Here is a 27,640-nt window from a genome sequence, read left to right as displayed (position 1 = left end):
CTCTCAAAGTGACGTTCATAAATGAGTGCGTTCAATGCCATTATCCGTGTTGCTAGTTGCGATTTTTGACAAACTCGATATGATATCGTACATGATATCCCGTATATCATGTCAAAATGGTGATACGCGTTGACATCAAATGTATGGGATATCAAGTGATATCGCACATGATATCATCGGATATCAAGTATATCCGTATATCACTTGATATCAGCGCTAATGTGAACATACTATTATTACCGTTCTCACTCCACTTTCACATTCACTTCACTTACATGTCACTTCACTTGATTTTACCTATTACCAGTATCACGCATAGTGAAGTGATCACTGTGGTGGAAAAAACTATTTTTTTCAACAAAATGTTGGTGGCGTGATGTTCATAATGACATCCAGTTCATTCAAGTAATTACTTTTGTCACAGAAGCGACTTTCGTAATAAGGACCTACATTCACTTCACTTGATTACCACCGTGAAGTGATACCCATAATAAGGGTCACAGTCACTTCACTTGGTTTTCACCGTGTAGTGACACCGGTAATAAGGGCCTAAGAGTATGAAGTGGAGTGAATTCTCTCACGGTTCATGCATTGAGAGACATAGAGTTCTTGTAGCATCTTCTACCAGATTGAAAATGTTGTATACAATGTAGAGCAATATCGAGCCACTTTCTGGCAAATTATCGGCAATAACAAACACTGATGATGGCACAGCGAATCTAAAATGATGTCGTCATTGCAAGGGTTTCGGCCATGGTACAACAAATTGTTATATGGACTTTTACTGTTTAAAGTATGTCGCTTGCAAGCACATCTGCTCAATGAACGATACCATCAGATGAATCGTCGTGCTGTGATTGTGATGAAAACCATAAAACCAATTATTAACACAATTAGCCCTGTCAGACCAAAAATTTTAAATTTTCATGTAATAGAATTGAAATTAAAATCATTAGATGTATTAGATGTGTGTATTAGAAGATTTCGCAAAACCGTTCGGCTGCCACGACTTGCTCTTTTAAAACACCAATTTTTTCTAATGTATCTGTTAGTCAATAAACAATGTTTACGATTTCAATGCGTTGATGGGCAAATAAATCAAATGATAACTGTTAAAATGCACAATATATCGATCTGGTTTTTTCTAATAGGATTCTAAATGCTCGTAGAGGAATCAGAAAAACAATCAGGAAGTACGATTTCTTCATGATGAACTATCCGCTGGTTTTAAACCAGTTTTATTTCCAATAGCTCAACTAATTTATCTATATGAGAAATTTTTTACAAATGATCTGATTCTAGCAGATCAATCAATAACATTCAGGGTCTCCAATTAAGCAATGATCAGCTCAATTAGTTATACATTCTACCAGCTTAGAACTAATCGACTAGAATACTATCGAATGTAAACCCTGAAATTGTTTTGGGAAAAATAGATATGGCCGTACATAATTTAAATCATTACCTCATTGAAGTTCCAAAAGCTCAAACTAAATTCAATTCACCTTTATCTACATCAATATCAACGTTCTTGTGATACTACTATGGAATAGTTGAGGACCATTAAAAGAAAATTAAACATAGATTCACTGAACAAATCCCTAATTTTGAAATTTTCTAAATCTTACTAAGATTCTATACTAGTCCTCAGAAACCAGTTTCAACTCTCAAAAAGGAACTCAAATACTTCCTGTAAACGGTGAATAAGATCAAAGTCGACAACTCTTCCAATCTTGCGAGTCCTTTTGACAACTCACAGAAATATAAGCATAACACAAGTATTGCCTAAAGATGACATTACTGAGACAAATTATGATGAAACTTAAAAACATGAAGGCTCCTAAAAATGTTCAATAATTTTATTAAAAATTTTCCCTATGTTACCTTGAGATTTTGCCATAAATTTTGCAAGTGTGTTGAATACTTAGTCAAAAAATTAATTAAAATCCAACAGAAGCATCCAAATTATCCTTATTTTTTTTTGTTTCAATTATAGAGGCTTTAACATCTTAGGTCATTCGCCTCTTCGGACCAGAAAATCTTTCTGACCCTATGTGCGGGGTTGAGAATCGAACCCAGGCGGGCTGCGTGAAAGGCATCGACTATCCCATCACGCTATAACCATCCCCAATCCTTATTTTTCAAAATGAGCTTTCATTATGCTGTTATTGATAACAACTAAAAAAAACTCTGATGCTTCCTGTTTGATTTAAAACTGCCTGCAAGCCTCTAAAAATCGTTGAACGAGACATGGGGTGTTGGCCCAATTTCCAATGGACAATAGGTTATTTCAACACTTGTACTGAACATTTCGCTCAAACGCAAACTTGGGTATTGTCTCCTACTTTTCAATTGTGCTAACAACTGTTACTCATAGGTGAGCTAGTAATATTTTTCCCGGTTTTTCACTAAAATTCCCGACTTTTTCCCGGGTTTTCCCTGTGAAATCAAATTGCCGACTTTTTCCCGGTTTTCTCGATTTTCCCGGTCACTTGCCACCCTGATAATAACAGTGCAAGAAACTTGAACAGCTGCATTAAATCAATGTCTTGGTAGTAAAGTAGTTCTAGAATTTAAAGCTAGTCTAAATTGACCTTTATTTACTAATATGTGTCAGTAATACAGAAATAAAATGGATCACCGAGGAAAATTTGGCTTTTTTATTTACTTCAATCATATTGTTAACATTTTGAAACGTTATGCGTTGGTAACATATATACATGTTATGTGAAATTGTGAAAATACTTTGAAGCTATTAGTGATAGAGTAAGATTCTTATCTGCGAATAAGTCATGCCATGTATCAAGTCTAGTTTAGATCCAGAGGATGGTGCGACCTACGAAACCAGAGAGCCGCGGTCTTTAAGGGTTCAAATCCAAATAAATATAAAAATAACACGTCATAAAAAGCAATAAAAGTGATATTAATTCATTTATATTCGATTCAATAGCAAAACACATCACATCCAACGCAAAACACATCAAAGCAAGGGGCAAATCACTCTAAACTTTGTCTGAACTCAAACAAGTTTTACCGGGAGTAAAAAAGTTAAGCAGGGATCTCGCTGGATTAGAATGTGATTAGAGAAGTTTAGCCGAGATCTGGAAATGTATTATTTTGACATGAGAAGCTGTAAACGTGGGAGCAGAGATGCCAGATATTTTCATAGAAAATCTATTGCTTTGTATAAAAAATCTGTATTTATCTGTATTCACTAAAGGAAGGAAATTTCGGAAATAAAATGATGTTTAAAGATGTTATTCCATTAGATTATTGTTATAGAATGGCAGATGCAAGGAGCATTCCTTTATATCGTAAGTCCTTGCCGCACTGACAAGAACATTCAACGACGAAATTTAATTGTTTTTGGTATCAACCACAATTGAATTGTAAATCCATATACTTTTTTCGTTTGAAAATGATGACTTGGAATTCAAACGCCCAATACGCAACGTCAAGTCAGGTCATACAACTTTTCAGTCTGACAATAAAGTTTCATGACGCTGCACGAAAAAATTTTCATTTTAATATGGGCAATCAAACACGCTCAGACGGAAAAGTTTCATTATTTCATTCTTACTTTTTGTGGTATCTGCATAAATCTGTATTTAATTGGAGAAATCTGTATAAAATCTGTACTCTGTATTAAATCTGTATGCGCATGTAAAAATCTGTATAATACAGATAAATCTGTATAAATGGCATCTCTGCGAGAGGAGCTCGAATGGCAGATATACTTCAAACAAGATTTGGCAAAACTAGGTTGGATTAGTTTTAAATTACCCAAACTTATCTAGACTAGTTGGGATTAAATGAGATTAGAGAAAATTATTTTGGAATGACATGAGTTTATTAGTATGAGATTGTCTAGAGTTTAGAGTGATTTGCCCCTTGCATCAAAGCTAAGTGAAAAATAATCTTATTCGTCACAGATTCTGAAATCGATCACAGATGTTCACAGTTTTACCTGTTTATATATATATATATATATATATATATATATATATATATATATATATATATATATATATATATATATATATATATATATATATATATATATATATATATATATATATATATATATATATATATATATATATATATATATATATATATATATATATATATATATATATATATTTAAGAAATAGGTATAGAATTCGCTCAAACTTTAAAAAAAATTCCGAGGCCCGGAGGGCCGAGTGTTATATACCAATCGATTCAGCTCGACGAACTGACAAATGTCCGTGTGTGTATGTGTATGGGTCTGTATGTGTGTTGTTAACAAAGAGGCGAGATCTCTGAGATGACAGAGCCGATTTTGATCAAACTAGTCGCAAATGAAAGGTCTTCCCGTCACACTGAACGCTATTGAATGGTTTTGAGGTCGGATGTTTACTTTTTGAATTATATCTGTCTCAAATGACCTTGAAAACAGAATGTTTTCAGACTTAGATTCCACACGGCAATAGCTATCCAACAAGCCATAGATTGTTAAAATCCGTCTATGTAACTCATTTTTCTCGTAGATGGCTGAACCGGTCTCAGATTCAAACGAAATCTAAGAACCACCTAAGATTCATATGAAAGGTCGTAAGATTCTATAAAACATTTTGCTTTTTTGTCAGGTCGGACTTCCGGTTTAGGAGATACAGGGCGATTAGTATAAAAATGTTCATTTCTCAGTTCATTTGTTCATTTAATTAGGTATATCGGGTTTGGAAATTTGGATAGTCGGTTACCAAATAAATTTATTTCAGTTTAAGCGGTATTCAGTTTTCGATTTGGAAGATACCCAAAAATTTAATTCACATAACGATTTCTCAAAGATGTCCACACTGATTTTCAAACATTTTGAATCAAATGTATACTATAGAGCTCCTCATGTGTATTTAACTGACCTCGGCTACACCGATTTTCGAATCCCGGTTACAGTATCGAATCGCTTCTCAAGGCTCAATAGTTTTCTCAAAAAAAGACCAAATCTAATTTCAAAAACAAAATTTCAAATTAAAAGATTTATGGTCCTATACAAAATTAATGAATTTTATCCAATTCTGACTTCCGATTCTGAAATTACCGAGTTTCGTTTTCAAAATTCAAACCGATATAGAAGATTTCAATCCAAAAAACTATTGCAATTTATTCTTCACATTAATTTATGGCTGTACGAATCCATTTGGGTTATGCTGGTTCCTGAATACCGACTCAAGAAGTACCGAAATAACCGTAAACTCTAAAGTGGAACTTACTTCGACATCTCATGGAATGGTCAACCGATTATCACATATTTAGATTCAAGTTCGATCCGATTTGCAGTTTCGACATTACAGGGTAATGAGTGTTTAAAATCTCAAATTTCCGCTTAAAACGACAGTCATTAAAATAATGTAGTGTGAACTAAAACACCGAAGAATATTCATGTAAAACACATATGCGGGTTGATAAAAAAAAGGTATCATCTCACTGCTAGGTGGATTAAGCACGTTTTTAGAAATCGATCACAGTTGAGCACCAAAAAAGTACAGAGCGGTTGGAAATAGTGAGACCTTTTATTTTTGCTCATAAAAATGATTCTGCTCAGCTTGTATGGCACGGGAAACGTGCACAGATTTTGCACAGACAGGTTTTTGGCTTGATCACAGATTTTTGGAAAAATGACCTGGCATCCCTGCATCTCCCGTCAGTGGATTTGTCGGATTTAACGAAGTGTCGGCTCGAAGCTCGGTCATCATCGCTCAAAACTATCATTGCAGCGTGTTTACATCATGAAATTTAGCGTCTTCGCACTGAGCTGTTCTACCTTTCTGCACTTTTACCTTTGCATCTGAAAATATCGATCGCCAGTGATTGTGCTAGTTGCTTCGTGTTTTTCTAAAGTTTTCATTGCAGCATAGAGCAAGCATTTCCAGCAGGTGCTCTTTGTTCTCACAGAAAAGTCCTGGAATACGTCGACGTGCTAAACCGGCTCAACCGAGGTTGGGCAAGTCCCACCAGGGATTTAATGTCGATTCCGGATTTGAAACCTCCGAATTCGACTTGGTGGATTTTGCTGAAGATGTGTTTAATTGTCAGGATCCTAAACCTCCGAGGCTTATTCAAGAAGCGGCAGCTCTGTTCGGGCTGGTAGCTGGCACAGCAAATCTTAAGCCTTCGGTAGGACGTAGTCGAGCTCGAATTACCGAACAACCAAAACGGAACCAGCATCCGTTCCATACTGGACGTTACCAACGGCGCAGGAATCGTAGCCGGGTGTAAGTTAATATTTTCGTCTCGTCATATTGACATAGAAAGACAAAAAGTGGTTGTATCGATCGGATGGTTATCTATTAAATACAATTGATTAGGCAAGGAGAGTTTGCTAAATACAAACAGCTGGAATATCAAAAGAAGTAATAGCAATTAAGAAATTTCTTTTCAAGAGGACGATATGACACGTGATGATAAAATAAACCTATAAAGAGATTTTAAACAAACTAGTGACCTTGACACGAATAAGTTTAAATCTAGGTAATTGAATATCGTAGGCAGATGAGAGTATTATACTTTACATTCATACGAAATATTTTTTTACAAACCCTTTTACAGAACTTCTCGTACTGAGTTAGATAAAATATACTGTTCAATGCCATTTTTTCACTAAACTCGAATGACTACAGTTTGTTGGATAGCATTCTTTTTTTCGGGTAATCATGTTGCACTGTCTGACCAACTGGGGTGCGTTGCGATTTTTAAATCTCTATGTTTGTCGTTGAGGGAACATGGAATTTCACCTGAAGTTTAGAGTTAAAATTTTTTTCAAATTTTTTTAAAACGATACAATGGATTTTATAAAAAGTACTGTCAGTTGCTTTCCTGATTCACCTGAAATCACCGTTGGGTACAATTTTGTTTGCTTTAATTACTATTGTATGCAAGCTCGAACGCAAGAGACCATCAGCGATTGCTGGGCGATTTCTAATCGGTTCGGTTCGCTTTGCCAATCACCGTTAAATCTCTTACACACATTGCAATCTCTACTTGGATGTCTGTTCTCTGGGTTCTATTATTCTCAATGGATTCTAAATCAGACGCAACAACCGTTTCCGACTCAAATCGGTTATTGCATCTTATTTGGAATCCATTCATAATTCATACTGAGTTCCAGGCGATTAAACTGAGTGGGCCTTGCGATCGAACTTGTCTCTGTGGTTCTAGACACGAAACGGCTTGTTCACACGATTCTGTAACAATCACTATATTTCTGCGGAGCGTACCAATCAACGACTTATGAAACGATGAAATTAGAACTAGAGATGAAATTAAAATTCTGATCCTGGGTGACTATAATATTATCGACCCCTTTACATTAGAAATTTCTGCATAATTAGTGGGTATGGGAATATCGTCATATTAAGAGATTTTAAATGCATTAACTTATTCACATCAAATTATAAGGAATAGAATACGGCACACTTTTAATTTTTTTGTGTGAATGCATGCAGCATTGCCACAGGCATTCTTGGAAAATCCAAACGTTGGACGTCAGTTTATGAGTAGCGTCATATGTGAATTTCCGTCACTTGCAAGTTTTAGAATATTCTGCGGTGTGCTCTATGTAGAGCAATGAGAGCGGAAATGCTACCTAATGCTTGCGGATTTCACCCAATCACAGTAGGTTTTGGCTGAACGTAGTCACATTGAGTAAAATGCTTTTTAGGTCGAATGCAACAAAGCGTTCTCAATGTATTTGTACTCTAAGTGCAATGAGTCTTAAATCTCCCACCGGAATGCTGTGCTCCTTTAGATCGTCTTTAAAAAGAATTAATTTCGAGATTTGATCGATTTTGGATTAGTTATCCTTGTCTGAATCGTTTATTTGTTTGCAAATTAAGAACATCCTGATTTATATTTACAAGACAAGAAATTATGAACTTATGTTTAAGCGAGATCCATTCAGATATTGAAAAGAATTACACTCTATGTAATACATATTCCTTATTAAAACATTAATCATGTAATTTTCATGTTGTGAGTCTTAAATAAACTATCTGATCTCGATTTTTTTTTTGTTTTTTTTTCACTCACGAGTCAAATCCATGAAAATATTTTAATGTTACTTCTAGTTCAATAACTTACGTCAAATTATATATATATGTATATGTAACCAAAATATGCATTCTATTTTCACCAAAATACCTGGTCCAATTTTCACAAACCTAAATTTGAATAAAAGGTCTTGGCATTGTATTTCATTCGGGAGTTACAGGGTAAAATGTACAAAAAAAAAATAAAAGTATTCCATTAAACCGATTTTCAAAAACTTACATACAAATGAGATTTTATACTCCCGTAGCATACTATTGAATGGGGATTCGACTTGCGGCTTCGACATTACAGAGTAAAATATGTAAGGAATAAAAAAATATGCACTCGATTTTCACAAGGATATCTCGATCGATTTTCACAAACTTAGATTCAAATTAATATTGATATTGTTCTCTAGTTTGGTGTCAAATATTACTCGATTCCGACTTCCGGTTCCAAAATTATATGTCGACGAGTGTAAAAACAGCAATTTGAAGATGAAGTGTGTTTTTATTACTGATAATGTAATTGGAAATCAATTTCTTAAAACTGAACAAAAAATCCTTCAGATCTACTTAACTCGTTTGTTGATGGCCGGAAACATTCTTTTCGGTGATAGTGATCCCCTTTGTCTTGTTAGGCCCGAATTTTACACATCGATTACTAAGAAATGGAAGAACCGATTTCCTCTTCTTTACATACAAAAGAAAGGTCCTATGGTTCTACCGTTTGCTATTGAAATAAAGTGAATGAAATGAAAATTTTAGATCGTCATAGTCATAAAAAATAACTACATAAAAATCTTTTTCAATCCACCGTGCGTTAGAAACAGGAAACTGCACAAACAAACTAGTATAACCATTAAATTGAAACAGTTTTGAACCAAATTCAGAAGATTTTTTACGTTATATTAGCATCGGTTAAGCTATCTTCGAGGGATTTAATTTTTTTAAACATATCGTCAGAATCGGAAGTTGGAAGGAATAATCAATTTCTTTATGCATTGTAACTTATGAAAACATACGCATGAAAATACTGTTTTTAACACTTATCACCCTGTAATTCCGGAACCGCATCAGAATAAAATTCACATACACACATACATATGTGGTAAAACAAAACTCATAAGGCAAACCGAATTTACAGTCCATCGATTTTTAAGGGTTTAACAGCAGTTTTAAATCAATCAGGAAGCATCAGAGCTTTCTTAGTTGTTATCAATAACTGTACAATGAAAGCTCATTTCGAAAAACAGGAATAATTTGGATGCTGCTGTTGGATTTTTATTAGGTTTTACAATTAGAATTCAACACACTTGCCAAATTGATGGCATAGTGTCAAGGAAACATAGGAAATTCAAAAAAAATTTTAATAAATCTTAGGAGCCTTCATGTTTTCAAGTTTGTTGATGATTGCCCTTATTTCATCAAAATTTGTTTCAGTAATGTCATCTTGAGACAATACTTGTATTATGCTCGTATTTCTGTGAGATGTCAATAGGATTCACGAAATTGGAAAAGTTGTCGACTTTAATCTTATCCACTGTTAGCAGGGGAGCAATCCCAGAAATGCTTAGCAGTTCATCAGACTCGATCTTCTTCGATTTGGATGAAACTTTGCACATGCCTTCAGTATGGCAAACCATAAGTTGTGAACCGATGAAGAGGTCAATCCAACTCATTACTGGTTTTTAAAGGCGTATGTATTTTTCACAAAAATAGCCTTTTCCAAATTGTTGTAACTTGGAAACCGTTTATTTATTTATTTATTTATTTATTTATTGTAAAATCAACAGACACGATGTGGTCCTAATGATTAATTCTAATACCATAGTATTAGAATTTGGTCCTTGTTTTATGCCGTGAAAGATTGAAGTCGAACTCAGATGACACTCGATTGAATGACCGTTGTAAGCCGATAATCGCACCGTTTATCCCGTAGTTAGTGCGGCTTAAAGGAAGTCGAAGAAAAGCGTTATTGCGGAGAGCTCGAGGACGAACATTGATTGACCGTTAATTGTACAAAAATGGCGTTCAGGAAGAAGTTGGAGGGAATCAATAGGCCCTCTAAAAACATATACACTGAAAAAAAAAATGATTTTTTTTTCTCAATAATTTCAACCCTTTTGAAAAATGAATAAGTTACAGCTAAAACAATTTACAGATATATTCGAAATTTCAAGTTCTCGTTGAAAGATAATCATTCAAACAGTAGAATATTTTTTAAATAACTATTTAATGGAATATGAGATAAAATTAAATTATTAAGATTAAAATTGGGTATTTAGCCATAAGTGATGACTTTTCAGCCCTATTATATATATGATTTGGTTATTACCATGAGGACATCATTTGCTTCCGCAATTCTGAGATTTTTGTGTAGGGAAAATTCTAAACCTACTTGTATTGTGTAATGGGGAAAAGGAACTTATATACTAACCGACTAACTAATACAGAGAGCGAATCGATTCAATTGAAGATTGCATCGATTTTTGTCGGAATTTGCTTATAATATTATGTGACATTACATCTAATGGTTCTATATTTGTGAGTCGGTGTAACTCATTTGTACTAAACCAGGGAGGACGCTTCAAAATCATTTTCAGAATTTTATTCTGAATCCTTTGAAGCGTTTTCTTCCTGGTGGAACAACAACTTGACCAAATTGGTACTGCATAAAGCATGGCTGGTCTGAAAATTTGTTTATAAATTAACAATTTGTTTTTTAGACAGAGCATAGAATTTCTGTTTATAAGAGGATATAAACATTTATTATATTTATTACACTTTGCCTGGGTTCCTTCAATGTGATCCTTGAAAGTGAGTTTTTTTGTCATACGTTAAACCTAAGTATTTAGCTTGATCAGATCATATCAATTCCAAGCCATTCAATTTGAGAATGTGATTATTGTTTGGTTTAAGAAAAGAAGTTTTTAATTGCGTTTTTGCTGCATTTGGTTTAATTTTCCATTTTGACAGATAATCACCGAAAATATTTAAACTTCTTTGTAGGCGACTGCAGATCACTCTTAGTTTTCTACCTGTGGCTAACAGACTTGTGTCGTCACAGAATAGCGATTTCTGACAACCAACGGGTAGATTTGAAAGATCTACAATTATTACATGTACATGAATAATTTTTTCAGTGTATATTTTTTTTAGAGTGCCCGATCGATTCCCTACAACTTCTATCTGAACGCTATTTTTGTACAATTAACGGTTTTCGAGTTACATCGATTTGAAAAAGGCAATTTTTGTGAAATGCAAAAATACATACGCTCTTTTTTTAAAAATCAGTCGTGAGTCGGATTGACCACTCAATCGGTTCAAAACTTATGGTTTGCTATACTTAAGCCATGTGCAAAGTTTCATCCAAATCGGAGAAGGTCGATTATGATTTTGTCACTTTTTCGTTTACTCATTCCTGGAATTGCGATATGGATTGATTTGTTTAGTGGATTATGTTAATTTTGTGAATGTTATTGGTAGATGCTCTGAATCAAAGTCAGTTCACTACAAATGTTACAATGATTTGCCAGGATCAGATCAATTGTAGTAGGATTTCTCTTAGAAGATAAATTAGTTGGGCTATTGGAAATAAAACTGGCTGCAAATCAACGTTCATGAAAAATTCATACTTTTTTATTATTTTTCTAATTACTCCACGAGAGATGCCTAGAATTCTCTTAGGAAAAATTAAATCGATATCTTGTGCGACTAGGCTTTACGTGGAGGATTGAGCCATATTTTTGTTAGATACACATAATTTTTTACTGTTCGATCTCATTGTCAGCCTTTTCCTTGGGAGAGAGGAGCTTGCATTTACATATACTGAGGATTGAGGGGCACTTTGTCCATGGCTCATGTTATCCATTGCACAGTGGTCCGAAACGCGAAATTAGCGTGACAGAAATATTTTTACTATTAAATATTAGTTTTTTGTAGTTGGTAACTTCACAAAAGTTGTTTGTAATCGAATGGCGCTCCTTTCAATGTAAAAAGTTACTAGAGTGGTCCTTATTTAGATTAAAATCTGAAATCTAACTTTCTTAATCGAACTCAAAAACGATTTTATGGTACAACAAAGCTGCAGGAAATTTTATTTCGAGCAACTTTGCTGTGAAAAGCACCTTTCTAACTTTTCATTTGAGTTACATCAATTTTCCCGAGTAAAAGTAGGGTGGCTCCTGGAAAATCATTTATTTTGTTCTAACTTTTTTGTGAAACATTCTATGGAAAAGTTGTCTTCAGAAGAGTTGTTGAACTAATTATTGCGCACAATTTTGCTAAGCAAAGCTTTTTCATATGAACTACCAGTAAAAAGTTATGAAAGTTTTTTTTATTAAAAACTAGTCAACCTTCAAATCAGGGGTGGAAATAAGCAAATTTTTTGATTCACAGTAAATAAAAATAATCAGAATTATCTTTTCATATCACATATTTATTGTAGAAATTATAATGAATTTCGAAATGCATGATTTTTGATAAGATAAATTTTGGTTTTACTTAGAATTTAGAAAAGTCTTCAATTTCATTTCCCACAATTTAAAAATATAATCGCAATTTTTGTTTTGTTACCCAATGTTTTAATTCACGGTGTTCGGTTTTTTGATTCACAATCGGAAATCTTGATTCACATTTTCATGCGCAAAATGGGCTTATTTCCACCTCTGCTTCAAATATCAATATTCATTAGATGCCAGATCGATGAAAATATATCATATGTGGTTCCTGGAAGGTCATAATATAAATAAAACTTAGAGAGAAAATTGGAAGAGTGTTATTCTTTTAACTCATTTAAATTAGTTTAAAACTACCTTCAAAAACATTGCATAACTCTTAAACGCTTTAACGTATAAACATACTTCGTTTAGCAAAATAATAGTCTCAAATTAGCCCACAAGTGTTTCATACATTATTCATTCGAAAAATGAGACACACAAAAACTACAGCCGAAAATAAATTTTTGCTGAACAAGTTTGACAAATTAGGATAGGATACATTTTTATCGATCTGGCATCTAATGAATATTGATATTTGAAGGTTGACTAAAACATTCATAACTTTTTACTGGTAGTTCATATGAAAAAGCTTTGCTTAGCAAATTTGTGCGCAATAATTAGTTCAACAACTCTCCTGAAGACAACTTTTCCATAGAATGTTTCACAAAAAAGTTAGAACAAAATAAGTGATTTTTCAGGAGCCCCTGCTTTTTCTCGGGAAAATTGGTGTAACTCGATCAAATGAAAAGATAGAAAGGTGTTTTTCACAGCAAAGTTGTTCGAAATAAAATTTCCTGCAGCTTTGTTGTACCATGAAATCGTTTTTGAGTTCGATTAAGAAAGTTAGATTTCAGATTTTAATCTAAATAAGGACCACTCTAGTAACTTTTTACATTGAAAGGAGCGCCATTCGATTACAAATAACTTTTGTGAAGTCACCAACTACAAAAAACTAATATTTAATAGTAAAAATATTTCTGTCACGCTAATTTCGCGTTTCGGACCACTGTGCATCGTCGGTGTTGTGCGTGTTTTCCGTTTTCTTTTCGTTTTCTTTGTTATTCGCAGTCTTAGCCTCGTTGCTAGTTGCTGTTAGATGCGTCTTGTTGTACATTGATTGTAGTTGATTGCTGGTTTGATGCTGGAAGCGTTTTTGAAGCAGAAGTACTGGGTTCACTAGTTCCCGTTGCTGAACGGTTGTCTTTGTCTTTGGTTGAAGATGTCTTCTTCGCTGTTTCAGTGCAAGGTGTACCGTAGTATGTTGGTTGTTCACAAAACTGACATGTAACCCGCTGATTTTCATAGGTAATCAGCGTGTTACACGGATGTATCCCACTTTGACCACAAATAATGTAAGATTGCCTTGCATAGTTGCATACGAACCACTCGCATGCCATTCAGGACACCGAGGAAAAAATTCCGTCATACTTTCCTTTCGATGGAAAGAATTTCACCGTACTGCGACATATTTTCCCGAACGAACTTATCGTTGGCCTGCGGGGGAAGTTCATGCCCGCGTACTTGTATGGCATTGTCCACCATGTACACAGGGATTTTATATTTAATATTGTCACATTCAACGCTGTGCACCTCGTTGTTAACTGAAGCGAATGCAATTGCATCTTTTTCACGTTTAAACATAATGTTAGACGAGATGCTTTCGTTCTTTAAGTGACAGTTAGACGTCTTGTTGAATTGAATTTCTGTTACATTATTAGCGTCTAGATGCTTTCGTTCTTTAAGTGAGATTTCAATTTTATTTGCTACTGGTCTAGCTTTGCAGGTCAAGTTTCAGGCTTTTTTAAATCGTTTTTACCCATTTTGGACACTCTAGTGTCACTACACCACTGTATTGTCTTTGTTTCACTTTACACTTCTGCTGGCTGTCAGCCTGCTGGTACCGTAAAGTGGATCGATATAAAAAATGAGAATGATGATTTAAGTACTTAAAAGATATATTTCATTGTTGTTTATAATGTTTACAAATTTACCAGGAAGAAACTGCCAGCATTAGTGTAAACATTAGTGTAAGCTGCTGTGTCAGTATATTGGCACCAGTATGCTGGCAACCAGCAATAGTGTAAACCAGGGGTTCCCAACTATTTTGAGTCATGGACCCCTTTACTAAAATTAACTTAGGCCTCAGACCCCCATCAACAAATTCCTTTGAAAATTCAATTTGTTGCTTTTTTAATATTGATGTAAAATATTACCAATTTCTGAGGATGGTCAAATAAATACAACTTTTCTAGCGTAAATATTTCAAATAACAACTTATATCAAACAATAGGGGGTCGATTTCTAGACCTCGTCGACCCCCTTAGTCAGTTTTCGTTTACGTCGTTCCCCGTAAAAAGGATATCGACCATTTTGGGAACCCCTGGAGTAAACGTCGGATGAGATGCGAGAACGTTCTGGATTTTAGGAATTGTTTTTCCTTATTGACTAATTTCCGTATTGATTTGTTTTCAATCATATGTATACCAAAAATATAAATCAGTTACGTACCCCTAGATGATTAGAAAAGGTACTTCAATCCTCAATTAGCGGGCCTGTTATAATGTTTGTTTTGGGCATGGGATATCTGTTTAAAACTTGAAATAAAGGAAGATTTAAAAATACTAAACAGCGGTGATTTGACCCTATTCCACAAACCGGAAATTTTTATCTCGCAATCCGAGAAAAAGTTGGGAAATTGAAATCGGCAATTCAATTGCCACCCTGCTGAACCAACTTCACTTGCCACCCTGCTGAACAAACTTAAATTCAAAGGAAATGTCTTGTTGTCCCATGCAAAATTCTTGAATATTGTTTGGATCCGACTTCCGGTTCCGGACTTATAGTTTTAAATGTGCAAAAAATATGAAAATAAGTGCACATAATTTTTCTCGGAGATGGCTAAACCGATTTCCACAAACTCAGATTCAAATAAAAGGTCTTGAGGTCTCTTAGATAATTTATGAATTTAATTTTAATCCGATTTTCAGTCTCGGAATTACTGGGTGATTAGTGTGAAAATTCCATTAATAAAACTGTTAGTAGATTTTTGAATCTGATTTATGATGGCGTCTAGCTAGAATATGATTGTTTTGAACTAATTTTTTCCTTCAGTATCAACAATTTTCTCTGTTTGATATTAATTTGTATTTTTTATTGTTGATTTTAGTGATGAAATAAACTAACAATTTATTACATGTCAATTACATGAATTGATGTTATCGGCTAAGTCTATGTTGATTCAATCTTGCTATTCCTTTATATCAAGAAAAATGTTGGTTCAATTAATCTATGGTCTTAGAACCAGAGCAATTTTTTCCCGCGTGTATAAACCGGAGCATTTCAAGTGAAATGTTATCTGCTTCTTTCATTCCTTACGGATTTTCAACAATTCAAGCTTATGTATAGTAAATTCATGATATTTTTGAAAATTGCATAACATTACATAACAGATTTTCTTTACAAAAAAAAATTGATTCAGAGATCTTGACCAAACTGATGCAGCACCAAATCATTAAATACTTATTGAAATACCAGGGCTTGATTGTGGTATGTGAATGATTCGACCGATAAAAGGACTACATGTCTTGAAATTTGGCAATTATAATTAAAAACTTGATTTTTTTCACTTATACCATCATATCTCCGGAATCAGAAGTCACAGCCATTTGATCCTCCAAATTGATCAATGGCCTAACAGTAGCTTGTTAAGATCGGTTTAGTCATCTCTGAATCTTCTTCATTAAAAGGTGCACATACATTTGCACACATACTTGCACACATACATACACACCCATAAATTTTCCGATCTCGTCGAGCTGAGTCAATTGGTATGTTACACTATGGGTCTCCGAGGCTCCGTTCTAAAGTCGGGTTTTCCAGCAATTCTAATACCTTTCTATAGAGAAAGACAAAAAGAATCATCATCTGCTTGTAAAAGTTAATGTAAGTTGAATTCAAAATTTATGAAATAATCTTTTCACGATGATAAGGAATATTAACGTCCCGTCGAGAACATCAATATTTATTTATTTATTTTTCATCTGCCGTATAGAACCAATCAAACCGTTATAGAGTTACCGTACTTTAAATTAGATAAGGACGTCTTTTAAGGAAAATACTATTTACCGCTATAGACATCCTACCTTAAACTAGATGCAGGTATACCGGAATGCTCCTTGTTTCGCATACTCCAACAGAATAAATTATAATTTAATGCATCTATTATACATCCCTGTTTGCGGTGAGAAATGTCTGTTGCAGCTTTTCCATGCGTTTTCACATATGTTTTGTCTATGTTCGCTGTTCATTCACCACAGATATTTCGTAGCCAAATTGTACGTAGATTACAACCAACCGCTTCGAGATAATTTTCCGTTGGAAATGTACAATGTAATGGTAAATCAATACATACCGGTAAATATTTTTAGCTCTTTCGATTTTGACCCGTCGCATGACCCAGTAGATGACTTGCAGTCGAACGAAGACCACGGTGGACATCGGTCGCCTCGTAAGCAGCAGCAGTACCATCATCAGACTGATACGAAACAAACAGATAAAGTTGCCAGTAGTTCTCTGCCGGTTACGAGAGCCAACTCAATCACCAGACCGGAACTGATGCAATCGCCCAGGAAGATGAACTGGAATAGAAACGATGCAGTAAAGGCTCTGCTAGTTGAGACTAAGGCCATTGAACTACTTAAATCACCCCACGTGCTGGTGCTGCGTTTTCCTGATCCCGAACTGAGCAAGGAGATAGTTCAAGGTTACTCAGCTAGCATCGAGAACGTAATATTCCATCGACCTTCAGCGCCACGGTAGGATTGCTTTCGAGAATAAGGTCTATTTTGTTTTATTGCCATACTCGTTCTAGGTATTGCATGGTACATCTGAAACCGGATGCGGATGTTGAACGGGTTATTCAGCAGCTTTCAAAGATATCGTTTGGCGCCGGAAGAATAGCTGTCGAGCGAAAGACGAAGCATGTTGAACCCAAGCCAACGGTGAGTTCAGTTGTTTGTGATGTGTTGTTTACGTGGTTCATAAAATACGTGCACACTATTTACATCGCGATTTATATGATTGCGTGTTGTTTTATTGGGTAGTGCCAAAACAAAACAATTTCAACTCATGGAACAACTTTTTGCATATCGTATCTGAATACTGCTAGAGTAGATAGCATGATTTGCTCATTTTGGGATAGTGCCAAATTACAATTTGAAATTGGGACAGGGCGCAAGGTGAAGATAAATATGCTTCGCTACTAACTTGGAAATAACGATTTGCAATAGAAACGAAAATTCAATTGCATTAAATGTCTTCTATTTGACATATTCAGGTAAAACCAGAGGAGATTGACCCATTGACCTTGTTTATTGGAAATTTACCGAATGCTGTCACTGTGTACACTGTGAAGCAAATGTTTCCAACGGCTCGGCGTATTGATATTGGCCATGCACAGCGAATGAAACACACTCGGTACGCCTTCATTAGATTTCACAATGCAGACGATGCAATTGGTGCATTCAAGGCCAACCTGAATAAAGTTATCGATGGAAAAAATATCATCGTACGCTTTCGCCGTTACAATGCTCCGATAGCAATGCCCGAAGATACCAACACACCGAAGACACCAAAACGACAAAAAGGAACTGCTGGTCAACTGTTTGTTTCCATCGAGCAGAAACCAAATCGCGTTTGTGGACGAAAGGAACAATATCAGCCGGAGATACACCGTTCAGGTGGTTTTGTTTGAACAAACAACAAGAAGTAGAGTTATATTGTTGTTTTTCCAGATACTTTGAACACAATCAAAACCGAAATCTTGGACGAAGATTTAGTGAGGGATGAACTGCACGTTAAAACGAGAGTAAAACCAGAGCCCCCAGAATTCTCAGATGAGAATCCTGAAATCGACGATGAGGAGGATGACGATGACGTTGAAGATTGTAAGTTTTATATTCGTTCTCGAATCGTAGGATTATTGGTTTAAATACGATCTTAGCCTTAGTGCACCATAAAAAAGGAATTCTCCAAATGCACTAAGAGAATGCAATGCCAAAACCTTGCTTTTGGCGTGAATACTTGATTAACGTTATGTAATGTGGTTATGTCGAATATGAGTAGAAAATATTACCCATATTTCGTCTCACCTTTGGACCCAAGAAGGAATCAAAGTGCACCAATCGAAAAAAGTGGTAGTCAGATAGTGTCAAGTCAAGGTAAAATTTCTAACAAAAATCAATACTAAAATTCAGAAAGTTTTTGTCCGGTATCCTCTTTATGTTGCCGAGCGTTATCGTGATGAAAAATTATGGACTCTCGTCTGATATCGTATTCTGGCTGTTATCCTGCAATACCTGCTTCAGAAGGATTAGTTGCGTTGGTCATTTGAAAGTTTTTACACTTGGAAGCAAGCTCTTTCTGAATCTTCACGAATCTTAAAGCATCATTTATCCTAATTCCTCGGGGAAAATCCTCCGATCATAAAATTGCGATATCACAGTTTTTGAATTTTGCGATAGTTGATTCAACTATTTTCTTTTTGATTCAACCAATATGGTTTTTGATTTGCATATATTCAAGTAGTTGAAAAATGTGTTGTTTTGAATGCTGTCAAATTCCGGAGACAGCTGAAAGCAAAACAATAATCGCAATGGAAAATCAACGCAAATGAAAACAACATCGATAGTTAAAACGTTTGGGAAAATTGTCTTCATTCTATTTGAATAAATTGACGATTCCATAACAATCACCGAACAGCGGTATCGGGATAAAGTTAACTGGAACAACGATATTTATTTCATGTATTTCAACATACCGATTTTTTTCAAATAAATCATGACATATATCAGTAAGTATATTTTGATTATTATGGCAGAGTTGATTCAACTAATTGCATTGTCTAAAACAACTAAAGCCGATTAGTTTTTCAACTAACAGAATTTGGTTTCAATAACAACGTCTGTTATTTCAACTAAAATATTTGTTGAAATTGAAAGGTATGTGTCTTCACTCCCCTCCCTTTGGTTGGTGGGCTTGACGGTATTGCAAACATCATCACATACAATCAATTAGCGTTACAATTTGATAAAGATATGCGTTACAGTTTTTAGTTTCATAATTGAATTAAATGAATAATATATGGAACGACTTGAATAAGATGTTGATTTCATTACGCTCCAACATCCGGGGTTGGAGAGGCCGGTAGGGCTTAACTGAGCTCTTTTTTATGTTTTATTTTCATACTACCGGCCCTTATTACCAGTGTGAAGTGAAAATTAAGTAGAGTAAACGTATCCCAATTGGGTTTCACACGATGACAATAAATGAACGGTAAATCGAATCCATCTTTGACGTTTATTGGTGGTTTGTGTACCATGGAATACTGTGGAATGAAATAGAATATTGTAGAATATAATAAAATAATAATGACCGAACCAATGAGCAAACCACTGATAGCTGTCAAACGATGTTCATCCAGTTTATATTGTGAGGATGTATCGTTTGGGACCTGATGGGTGAGATGATGTGTGAATGAAATGTAAGAGTGAGTGCATGCAAGAACGGTAATAAAGGCCACCGTTTCAGCTCAGGACTAACGATCGACCAATAGAAGAGATAGAAATTGGGTAACGGTACCCCCATTCATCTCAAATCCATTAGTCATTTCATGTACGAAAACCATTAGTTAGAGTGAGATCTGTTATCTCTGTTTGATAGATTAATTTCAAGAATAACATGAAATCTGGAGCTTTTTTTTTTTTTTTGTTCGTTAAAACAGCAGTATTGAATCATTTCTGAACTACTTTTATGTTCCATTGCTTCTTACAGACGAGGCAAAGATTTTGTATTCGATTTTAACTCAATAAATTTATTGAAAGTCGAGTAATCGGTAAAATAACATGGTGACTCTACTAATGAGATGACTATTGAGACACAAATTTTAGTTAGAATCTATTAGAATAGAAATAGTAACTCAATGTTGTGATGCTTGCTTGTGGAATACATGTAGGTATGTGTGTATGCGTATGTGCCCGTGTGTATGTAAGTGTTTTTGTGTGTACAACATACATTATACCGTTCCCTCGGGTGTGTTGTATCAAATTGGTTGTGACACATTTCGATTGCGAGTCAGTGTACCAGATGTTCAAAAGTGCCTGAGCGGATGGTAATATACTGTCAAGAATCAACCGAAGATAACGAAATGTGAACATGCTGTAGCAATACTATTAAACCCAAGTGTTATTATCATTTAAATAAAAACGCATGTCCTCAGTTCTTATCCGTCAAACCATGATGAGCTGCCCTACAAAGATCAATGAAACACAAATTTTTTTTTTTTTTTTTTTTGGAAACGGATGACTGGATGAGGAACAAGAAATACGAAAATGCTGAAAGAATTAGAAAGGAATATTGGAAGCAACATAACATGCCAGCAAAAGTACGGAGTGAAAAATGACAACAAAAGACACGAATCACAGCTGAATAGAACACTGGAATTAAGGTAAAACAGAATACAAACTATGAACAAAGGTAAGAAAACCAACATGAAGAAATAATAGAAACTGCTGGGTAACAATGTAATTTCCTCATATTGAAAGAGGCGTTTATATGGCGCGCATGCGCTAATTCGGCCTGATACAAATTAACGGGGAGGGCAATACATTTTGGACAGGGCTGTAAAAAGCTGATTGGAACCCTTTCCCCACCAAAATGTAATATAAGGAAACTATAAGGAAATTGAAAGGTATGTGTCTTCACTCATTGACAGCATTTTTGTTCAACCAATTAAATTAGTTGTTTCAACCATCGTTTCTGCTAATCGAAAAACAAAAATGACAGTTTAGTTAAAACAACAATCGATTAGTTGTACCAAATTTTAACCAATCGAATTAAGAAAATCAACTAATATTCTGGTTGAAATGGGATCGCGGGTGGTTCCGTAGTTCTGTAGCTGTACCTTTCGCCATCGCAGATTTATATTTATCTAGTTAACAGTTCGGCTGAAAAGTTCGTATCGTTTAATAGAAACACAATTTTTTTGCCAAAATTCGTTTTTATTATTCAACATAATTGCCATCAGAGGCGTTACAGCGATTATAGCGATCTTCCAACTTTTCGATACCATTTTTGTAGTACGATTTGTCCTTTGCCTCAAAATAGGCCTCAGTTTCAACGATTACCTCTTCATTGCTTCTAAATTTTTTACCAGCGAGCATTCTCTTGAGGTCTGAGAACAGGAAAAAGTCACTGGGGGCCAAATCTATAGAATACGGTGGATGAGGGAGCAATTCGAAACCCAATTCGTTCAATTTCAGCATGGTTTTCATCGACTTGTGACACGGTGCATTGTCTTGATGAAACAAAACTTTTTTCTTCTTCAAATGAGGCCGTTTTTTTTTAAATTTCGTCCTTCAAACGCTCTAATAACGCTATATAATAGTCACTGTTGATTATACCATGCGAATCCCAAAATACAGACGCCATAACCTCACCGGCCGATTGTTGAGTCTTTCCACGCTTTGGGTTCGGTTCATCGCGTGCAGTCCACTCAGCTGACTGTCGATTGGACTCCGGAGTGAAGTGATGGAGCCATGTTTCGTCCATTGTTATATATCGACGAAAAAAATCGGTTTTATTTCGATATAACAGCTCCAAACACTGCTCAGAATCATCAATTCGTTGTTGTTTTTGATCGATTGTGAGCTCACGCGGCACCCATTTTGCACAAAGCTTTCTCATATCCAAATATTCGTGAATAATATGTCCAACACGTTCCTTTGGTATCTTTAGGGTGTCAGCTATCTCGATCAACTTCACTTTACGGTCATTGAAAATCATTTTGTGGATTTTTTTCACGTTTTCATCGGTAACAGCCTCTTTTGGACGTCCACTGCGTTCATCGTCTTCGGTGCTCATATGACCAGTACGAAATTTTGCAAACCACGTACGAATTGTTGCTTCGCCCGGTGCAGAGTCTGGATAACACTCATCAAGCCATTTTTTGGTATCGGCGGCACTTTTTTTCATCAAAAGTAGTGTTTCATCAACACACGAAATTCCTTTTTTTCTATTTTTTTTCACAATATCAAAAGTAGCTTCACTCAAAATGCAATATCTCACAAACTAATAATCAGACAGCTGTCAAATTTATACACGTATCTTTTGAAAATGGGTACTAACTGAAAATGGTATGGATTTAATTCTAGTGGCGCCCTCTCATAGAAACGATACGAACTTTTCAGCCGATCTGTTAGAAGGCATTAAACAATTTATACCGCGATTTCTAATGTCCAGTCTCCCCTAGCATCGAGAATCACTTGACACCTCCGAGGTATACTTTTGACAAGATTTTCGAAATTTTTGTGTATGAAAGACTTCTAAAATTTCCTTATACGTCGGCTGAGCTGGTCCAAAGTACAGGGTCGATTCTTGCGAAGCTTCAGCTTGATAAGAACCCAAATATGTTCGATGGAATTCGCATCGGGAGACTGTAATGGCCAATCCAAAGTAACAGCACTTTTTAGTTCTTTCCTTTTTTTGCGGCGCGTTTGTCGCTCAACAATGGTTTCATGAATGTGCTCCGATACTTAATATTATTATTGCGCAAATGCTTACGAATGGTTTTGTGAGATAGGTTCACACCATTCATGTTCTACTTTTCAACCCCTTCACGCAGAGTCAAGGCAGGATTGGAATTCAAAACGTTTACTAATTAACTGACTGTTTCCTCCGTGTTTTCTATTCTTTATTTTGTCGTTCCTTTTTTCGTCCTATGTTGCCATCAGATTTATACTCTTCCTCAGAGTGGTATTCTTATTCTTACGCTAATTTGTTAGATATTAGCCATTGTTAAACGTTTCCTGACCTTTTATATTTTTTATGACACCTGATTCCGATCCGTTCCGATTATTTTATCAATGATTTATTTCCTCCTTTGAACCGTAATTTCAAAACTCTCAATAATAAATTTTAGAAATGCTGAATGTATATTCACTAGTATCATCGTTATATTGATTTTAGTATCATGTTGTAAAACACAATAAAAAATTGAGTGATTGTCCCAATCCGAAACTGAATATCTCAGTGTACGCTGAACAACATCGTTAGCGGTCAGAACACTGCTCAGTCCGCGCCTTAAACGATCAACTGCATTCGTTATGGTCTCGTTATCAGGTAATCGCGTTCATATTCGTGTTCTTTCCTCGTTCCGTTTTTTAAACTTTGTGATGGTTCGATCTTTTTAAATTTTTTTGAAGGAAGCTCAATGTGCTATGACTGTTTGTTTAATTTTACTTTAAAAAAATCCAATTACGTGTTTGGTAATTCTTGATTAAATATGTAATGTTTGTTTGGTTTGTTCAATAGACTTTCCAATTTTTGAATCGCCATTCAACGAATGAACAGAATTAGACTATTGTTACTGTACATAGTTAATTTTTCAGACGCACTAGTTACTGACGGCTATCGGAAGAAGGAACACGCGGTAACAAAAGTGTTTATATTTTCAGTTTTGGAAGACGACGAAAATGAAGATTTGAACCTTGATGAAATAAACGCCGATGAAAATTATTGTGAAGAAGACGATACTGATATTGATGCGTGCGATAAAAACTATTGGACGTTGGAGCAGCTTCGCAATAAGGCTAGTGAAGATACGTCGTCATCTGTTTCAGGCTCTAAGAAAAGTGATGTATTCATCGAACTGGAATCTGGCACCAAAACAAGTTCAACAACATTTAATACGGTTCGTAGTTCGTAGAATGCAAGTTTTGTTGCTGTTCTATATTAAATATATTCGATTTATTTGCAGCACAAAACGAAGGAGAACAAAGCTGTGTCTAGTTTTATTGTGAGCAAGAGACGTGATGATCAGTTACAGGATTTGTTCAGTTGTTTGGAACCAGATGATGATCTATCTCTTTAGGATTGTGTTGTTATGTGGGTTGTGCGTTTAAGTGATCTCAATATAACATGTTTTATGTGTTAATTGTATTTAGCCCAAACTAAAAACGTTCACTAGCACCTAGTGATTTTGAAGTTATTGCTTTACTAGATATTAACGATCATCTATTGACGTTAAGTAGACTCAAGCCAAGCCAAATATTATACTTGTTGAAAGAAGAAACCGCTTCCTATTTGACATATTGGAGTCACATTCCAACAACTAATTAATAAGTAGAATCCGTTTATGCCAATCAAATATTTATTTTGCATTAGAGTAGAAAATACTAAGATTGTTTATATTCTACGTAGGACCGAAAAAAGAAAAATCCTTTTAAACTCTTGAAATAACCGTGTTGGTGAAGCGAATTTGCACTGGAGCTGTAGCCATATTCTTGTAAGGTCGCACAAAGTCCTTCAAGTTGGACACCGAAGGCGATACTTGTCGATCGAATGGGTAGCCCATGTTACGAGCATCCGGATAGAGCCTATCGCGTAGTCCACAGAACGAGTGCGAATCATTGCACGCCGCATTCCTGAAAACGTCCACAATATTCGTTATTAGATGGGCAGTTATAAGTGTATTGATACTAGAAAACTTTCAATTGAATTACGTTGTGAAATCTACCTCGCGTCTCCATTTGTATTTGAGACAATGACATGAAATACTAATTAATCTTTATCAAATTTTACGATTTTTGAAGTTATTAATTTGAAACCACTGTTCAGAAAATTGTTCTCTGATAACCACTGTAACCAAAGGAAACTACGTAGATGTGGATAGTTACTGGTGTTAAACTTACTCGTCGAAGTCCTGGTTAACTGAGTCATCTCTAAAGTTGGAAATCATTACGAACAAGTCGTACATTGTGCCCTGAGGAGTACCTTTTGGCAGAAGCATGTGCGCAGGCCATCCACAATTGCAAAATCTGAACTGGTCGTTATTCGGCTGGTTGGAGGCCGCAATATTGCGGAACGTTCGTTCATATGGGATTGTTACACTTGATTGTTCGGATCGACGAACCAGATTATTTTCTCCAGGGTTTACTGTAGTAAATCAAGACGGTTAGACAAAAGTCATATTTACATTGTACAATCATCATACAATTGACAGTATACTTATCCAATTCTATCATAAGCCGACGCTGTTCGCGGAATGGTAAAGTTCTTCCAGTTTCATCCGTTATAGGACCGAGAAATATTCGCACCGTTCCGCGTAGGGTGGAACCAGTGCCATTATTCACACTTATTCGGTAAGTGAATGGGGCATGTTGAATGTGGGTGAATGTGGCAAACACATTGCCATCCGGTCCAAAATCTAGACCTGTTCCGAGATCTACTTGGGATCGTTGCCAGAACGTCAGAAGAATGTTGCTTTTGGTACCGGTCCGATTGAGTTGAGCGCTGAAAGATCCGATTTCCACTCCCGGATTTGATAGCTGAAACGCGTATTACGCGGAACAATTACTAAAAATATTCTCAATAATTAAGGGAAAGGTTTAGTATGATACGCAACTTCGTAGGACTATGCTGATAGGTAAGATTAAGTCATAATAAAGAAAGCCAACATGTGAAAAACTTACTGCTACGATGTTTAATTATTTGCATTTTACTTCGAATTGGGTTTAATTTTTTGTACATTTTATATCTACCTCTTCATTATTGTACGGCTTAAAACGACGCTTGTGCCGTTCAAATATGTCATCTATATGTTGATGCCAGCGGTAGAAAACTGGATCGCGCATAGCCGTGGTATTGTCGGCCATCACTCCAAAACCTTCTAAGAAAGAGTTATCAGGATCGTGAATGTATCCGAGCATGTTATGACCCTCGTTATGTAATCGTCCATAATAGTCAGCATTCGGGGAGATTGTTGTGTTTTCAACCATATTTCCAAGAACGTCTATTCCGGATTTGTCATCCAACAGTATTCGCTGTCCGTTGGCCTGTTAGTGGAAGTTTGATTAGAGAGCGATTCACAAAAATTGAAAATTCTCGCACCCCGTTCGCAAACCCAGCATCAATCGCTTCGAATATTCTTCCAGTCCAAAGTTCCATGTCAGCTATTGTAACCATTACTTGATCCTCTACACGATTCAAATCCTAGTAAAAATGATTTTTTTCTATTATTGCCACAAATTACCGAATTGTTTAGCTCACACTCAATATCATATTGCGCCCTCGCCCGGGATAAGATCGGTTATTAGAGCTTCGGATTATTTTCGGATAGTACGCCTCGACTATTGGATCGCGTAAATGAGCTATAGTCCTTACACGAGGCATTCCGTTGGCGAATCGTTCTGTGTTGTACCTTGCGATCACTTGCTGGTGCATGTAGTAAAACAACTCTCCGCGACGATCCTTTCGGACCACTCTATCAGGACCTGCTGCGGGATACACCAGATGCCAATGCCAATGGTGCAAATTGACTCCAATATCCTCGCGCCAATAAGCCATTCTCTGTTCGAACTCTCTTTCTGAAGCCGTGTAGTTTATCGGGATGTCAATAGCCATCTACATGTAAAATAAGATTTGTACTGATTCCATAAAACAAGATTTGTACTGATTCCATAAACATAAAACTAACCCTGTCACCTTGGGTAACAATCCTGCCTTCCTCTTGCATCTGCGGAAACACTGATGGATCCATAAACCTATCGGGAAAGAGCTCTAGAAAACTTGGAATGGTCACATTCATCGTGTCGGGTCGATGTTGCAATGCCACTGATAATGCGTATTGGAACATAGTTCCATTCGTTCGGTCCCGACAGTACGCTGCCACCGCGCACATGTTGTCGGGATCGCTCTGATTCAAGAACAACTCCATTAGTTGCCCAGCAGTTCGGGCGTGCATCTGGTTGAATGTTGAAAATTCTCCACGCCGAGAGATTGATTGCGTAAAGTTTATGTCCGGAGCCGCGATGTTCGGCAGTGGAATCCTTGTTTGCACATTTGTACCATAGCGACTCTGTAGCGACTGTCCCAGAGGACGATAGCGATCGGTAAGAAAATTATCGGGAAGATCGAAGTACACCTGGCCACCGGACTTGGGCACGAATGTTGGCTCATATGGACGTTGAAGCAGTCCACGAAATTTGGTATCGTTGCTAGCCATCGCGAACGCTA

At 35.9% G+C, this 27,640-nt stretch overlaps 2 protein-coding genes across 2 annotated transcripts; one reads left to right on the top strand and one right to left on the bottom strand.

Annotated features, from left to right (window-relative positions):
• Positions 1 to 1,438: 1,438 nt before the first annotated feature.
• Positions 1,439 to 24,801, top strand: LOC131434116 (uncharacterized). Its single transcript, XM_058600759.1, has 8 exons — positions 1,439 to 1,444; positions 5,863 to 6,257; positions 16,999 to 17,385; positions 17,442 to 17,571; positions 17,907 to 18,309; positions 18,364 to 18,516; positions 24,082 to 24,317; positions 24,384 to 24,801. Exons 1-8 carry the CDS (start codon positions 1,439 to 1,441, stop codon positions 24,495 to 24,497), a joined length of 1,824 nt encoding a protein of 607 aa, XP_058456742.1. The 3' UTR covers positions 24,498 to 24,801.
• Positions 24,794 to 27,640, bottom strand: LOC131435450 (phenoloxidase 8-like). Its single transcript, XM_058603346.1, has 7 exons — positions 27,102 to 27,640; positions 26,675 to 27,028; positions 26,516 to 26,617; positions 26,167 to 26,460; positions 25,620 to 25,953; positions 25,318 to 25,561; positions 24,794 to 25,050 (listed from the first exon to the last, which is right to left on the bottom strand). The coding sequence occupies exons 1-7, from the start codon at positions 27,627 to 27,629 to the stop codon at positions 24,849 to 24,851; spliced, it is 2,058 nt and encodes a 685-aa protein (XP_058459329.1). The 5' UTR covers positions 27,630 to 27,640; the 3' UTR covers positions 24,794 to 24,848.

This window comes from Malaya genurostris, chromosome 3 (genome assembly GCF_030247185.1).
Source record: "Malaya genurostris strain Urasoe2022 chromosome 3, Malgen_1.1, whole genome shotgun sequence".
In the NCBI taxonomy this organism is placed as follows: domain Eukaryota; kingdom Metazoa; phylum Arthropoda; class Insecta; order Diptera; family Culicidae; genus Malaya; species Malaya genurostris.
Note: the sequence above shows the minus strand (reverse complement) of the source record. Positions and strands in the feature narration are given on the sequence as shown.

Excerpts from the sequence above, each read along its gene's own strand:
- LOC131434116 (XM_058600759.1), top strand. Across the intron at positions 17,386-17,441 it reads CATCGACCTTCAGCGCCACG|GTATTGCATGGTACATCTGA; the intron begins GTAGGATTGCTT and ends TACTCGTTCTAG. Across the intron at positions 17,572-17,906 it reads ATGTTGAACCCAAGCCAACG|GTAAAACCAGAGGAGATTGA; the intron begins GTGAGTTCAGTT and ends TGACATATTCAG.
- LOC131435450 (XM_058603346.1), bottom strand. The coding sequence starts at position 27,629 with ATGGCTAGCAACGATACCAAATTTCGTGGACTGCTTCAACGTCCATAT. Across the intron at positions 27,029-27,101 it reads TTGTTACCCAAGGTGACAGG|ATGGCTATTGACATCCCGAT; the intron begins GTTAGTTTTATG and ends TTTTACATGTAG. Across the intron at positions 26,461-26,515 it reads ATGCTGGGTTTGCGAACGGG|GCCAACGGACAGCGAATACT; the intron begins GTGCGAGAATTT and ends TTCCACTAACAG.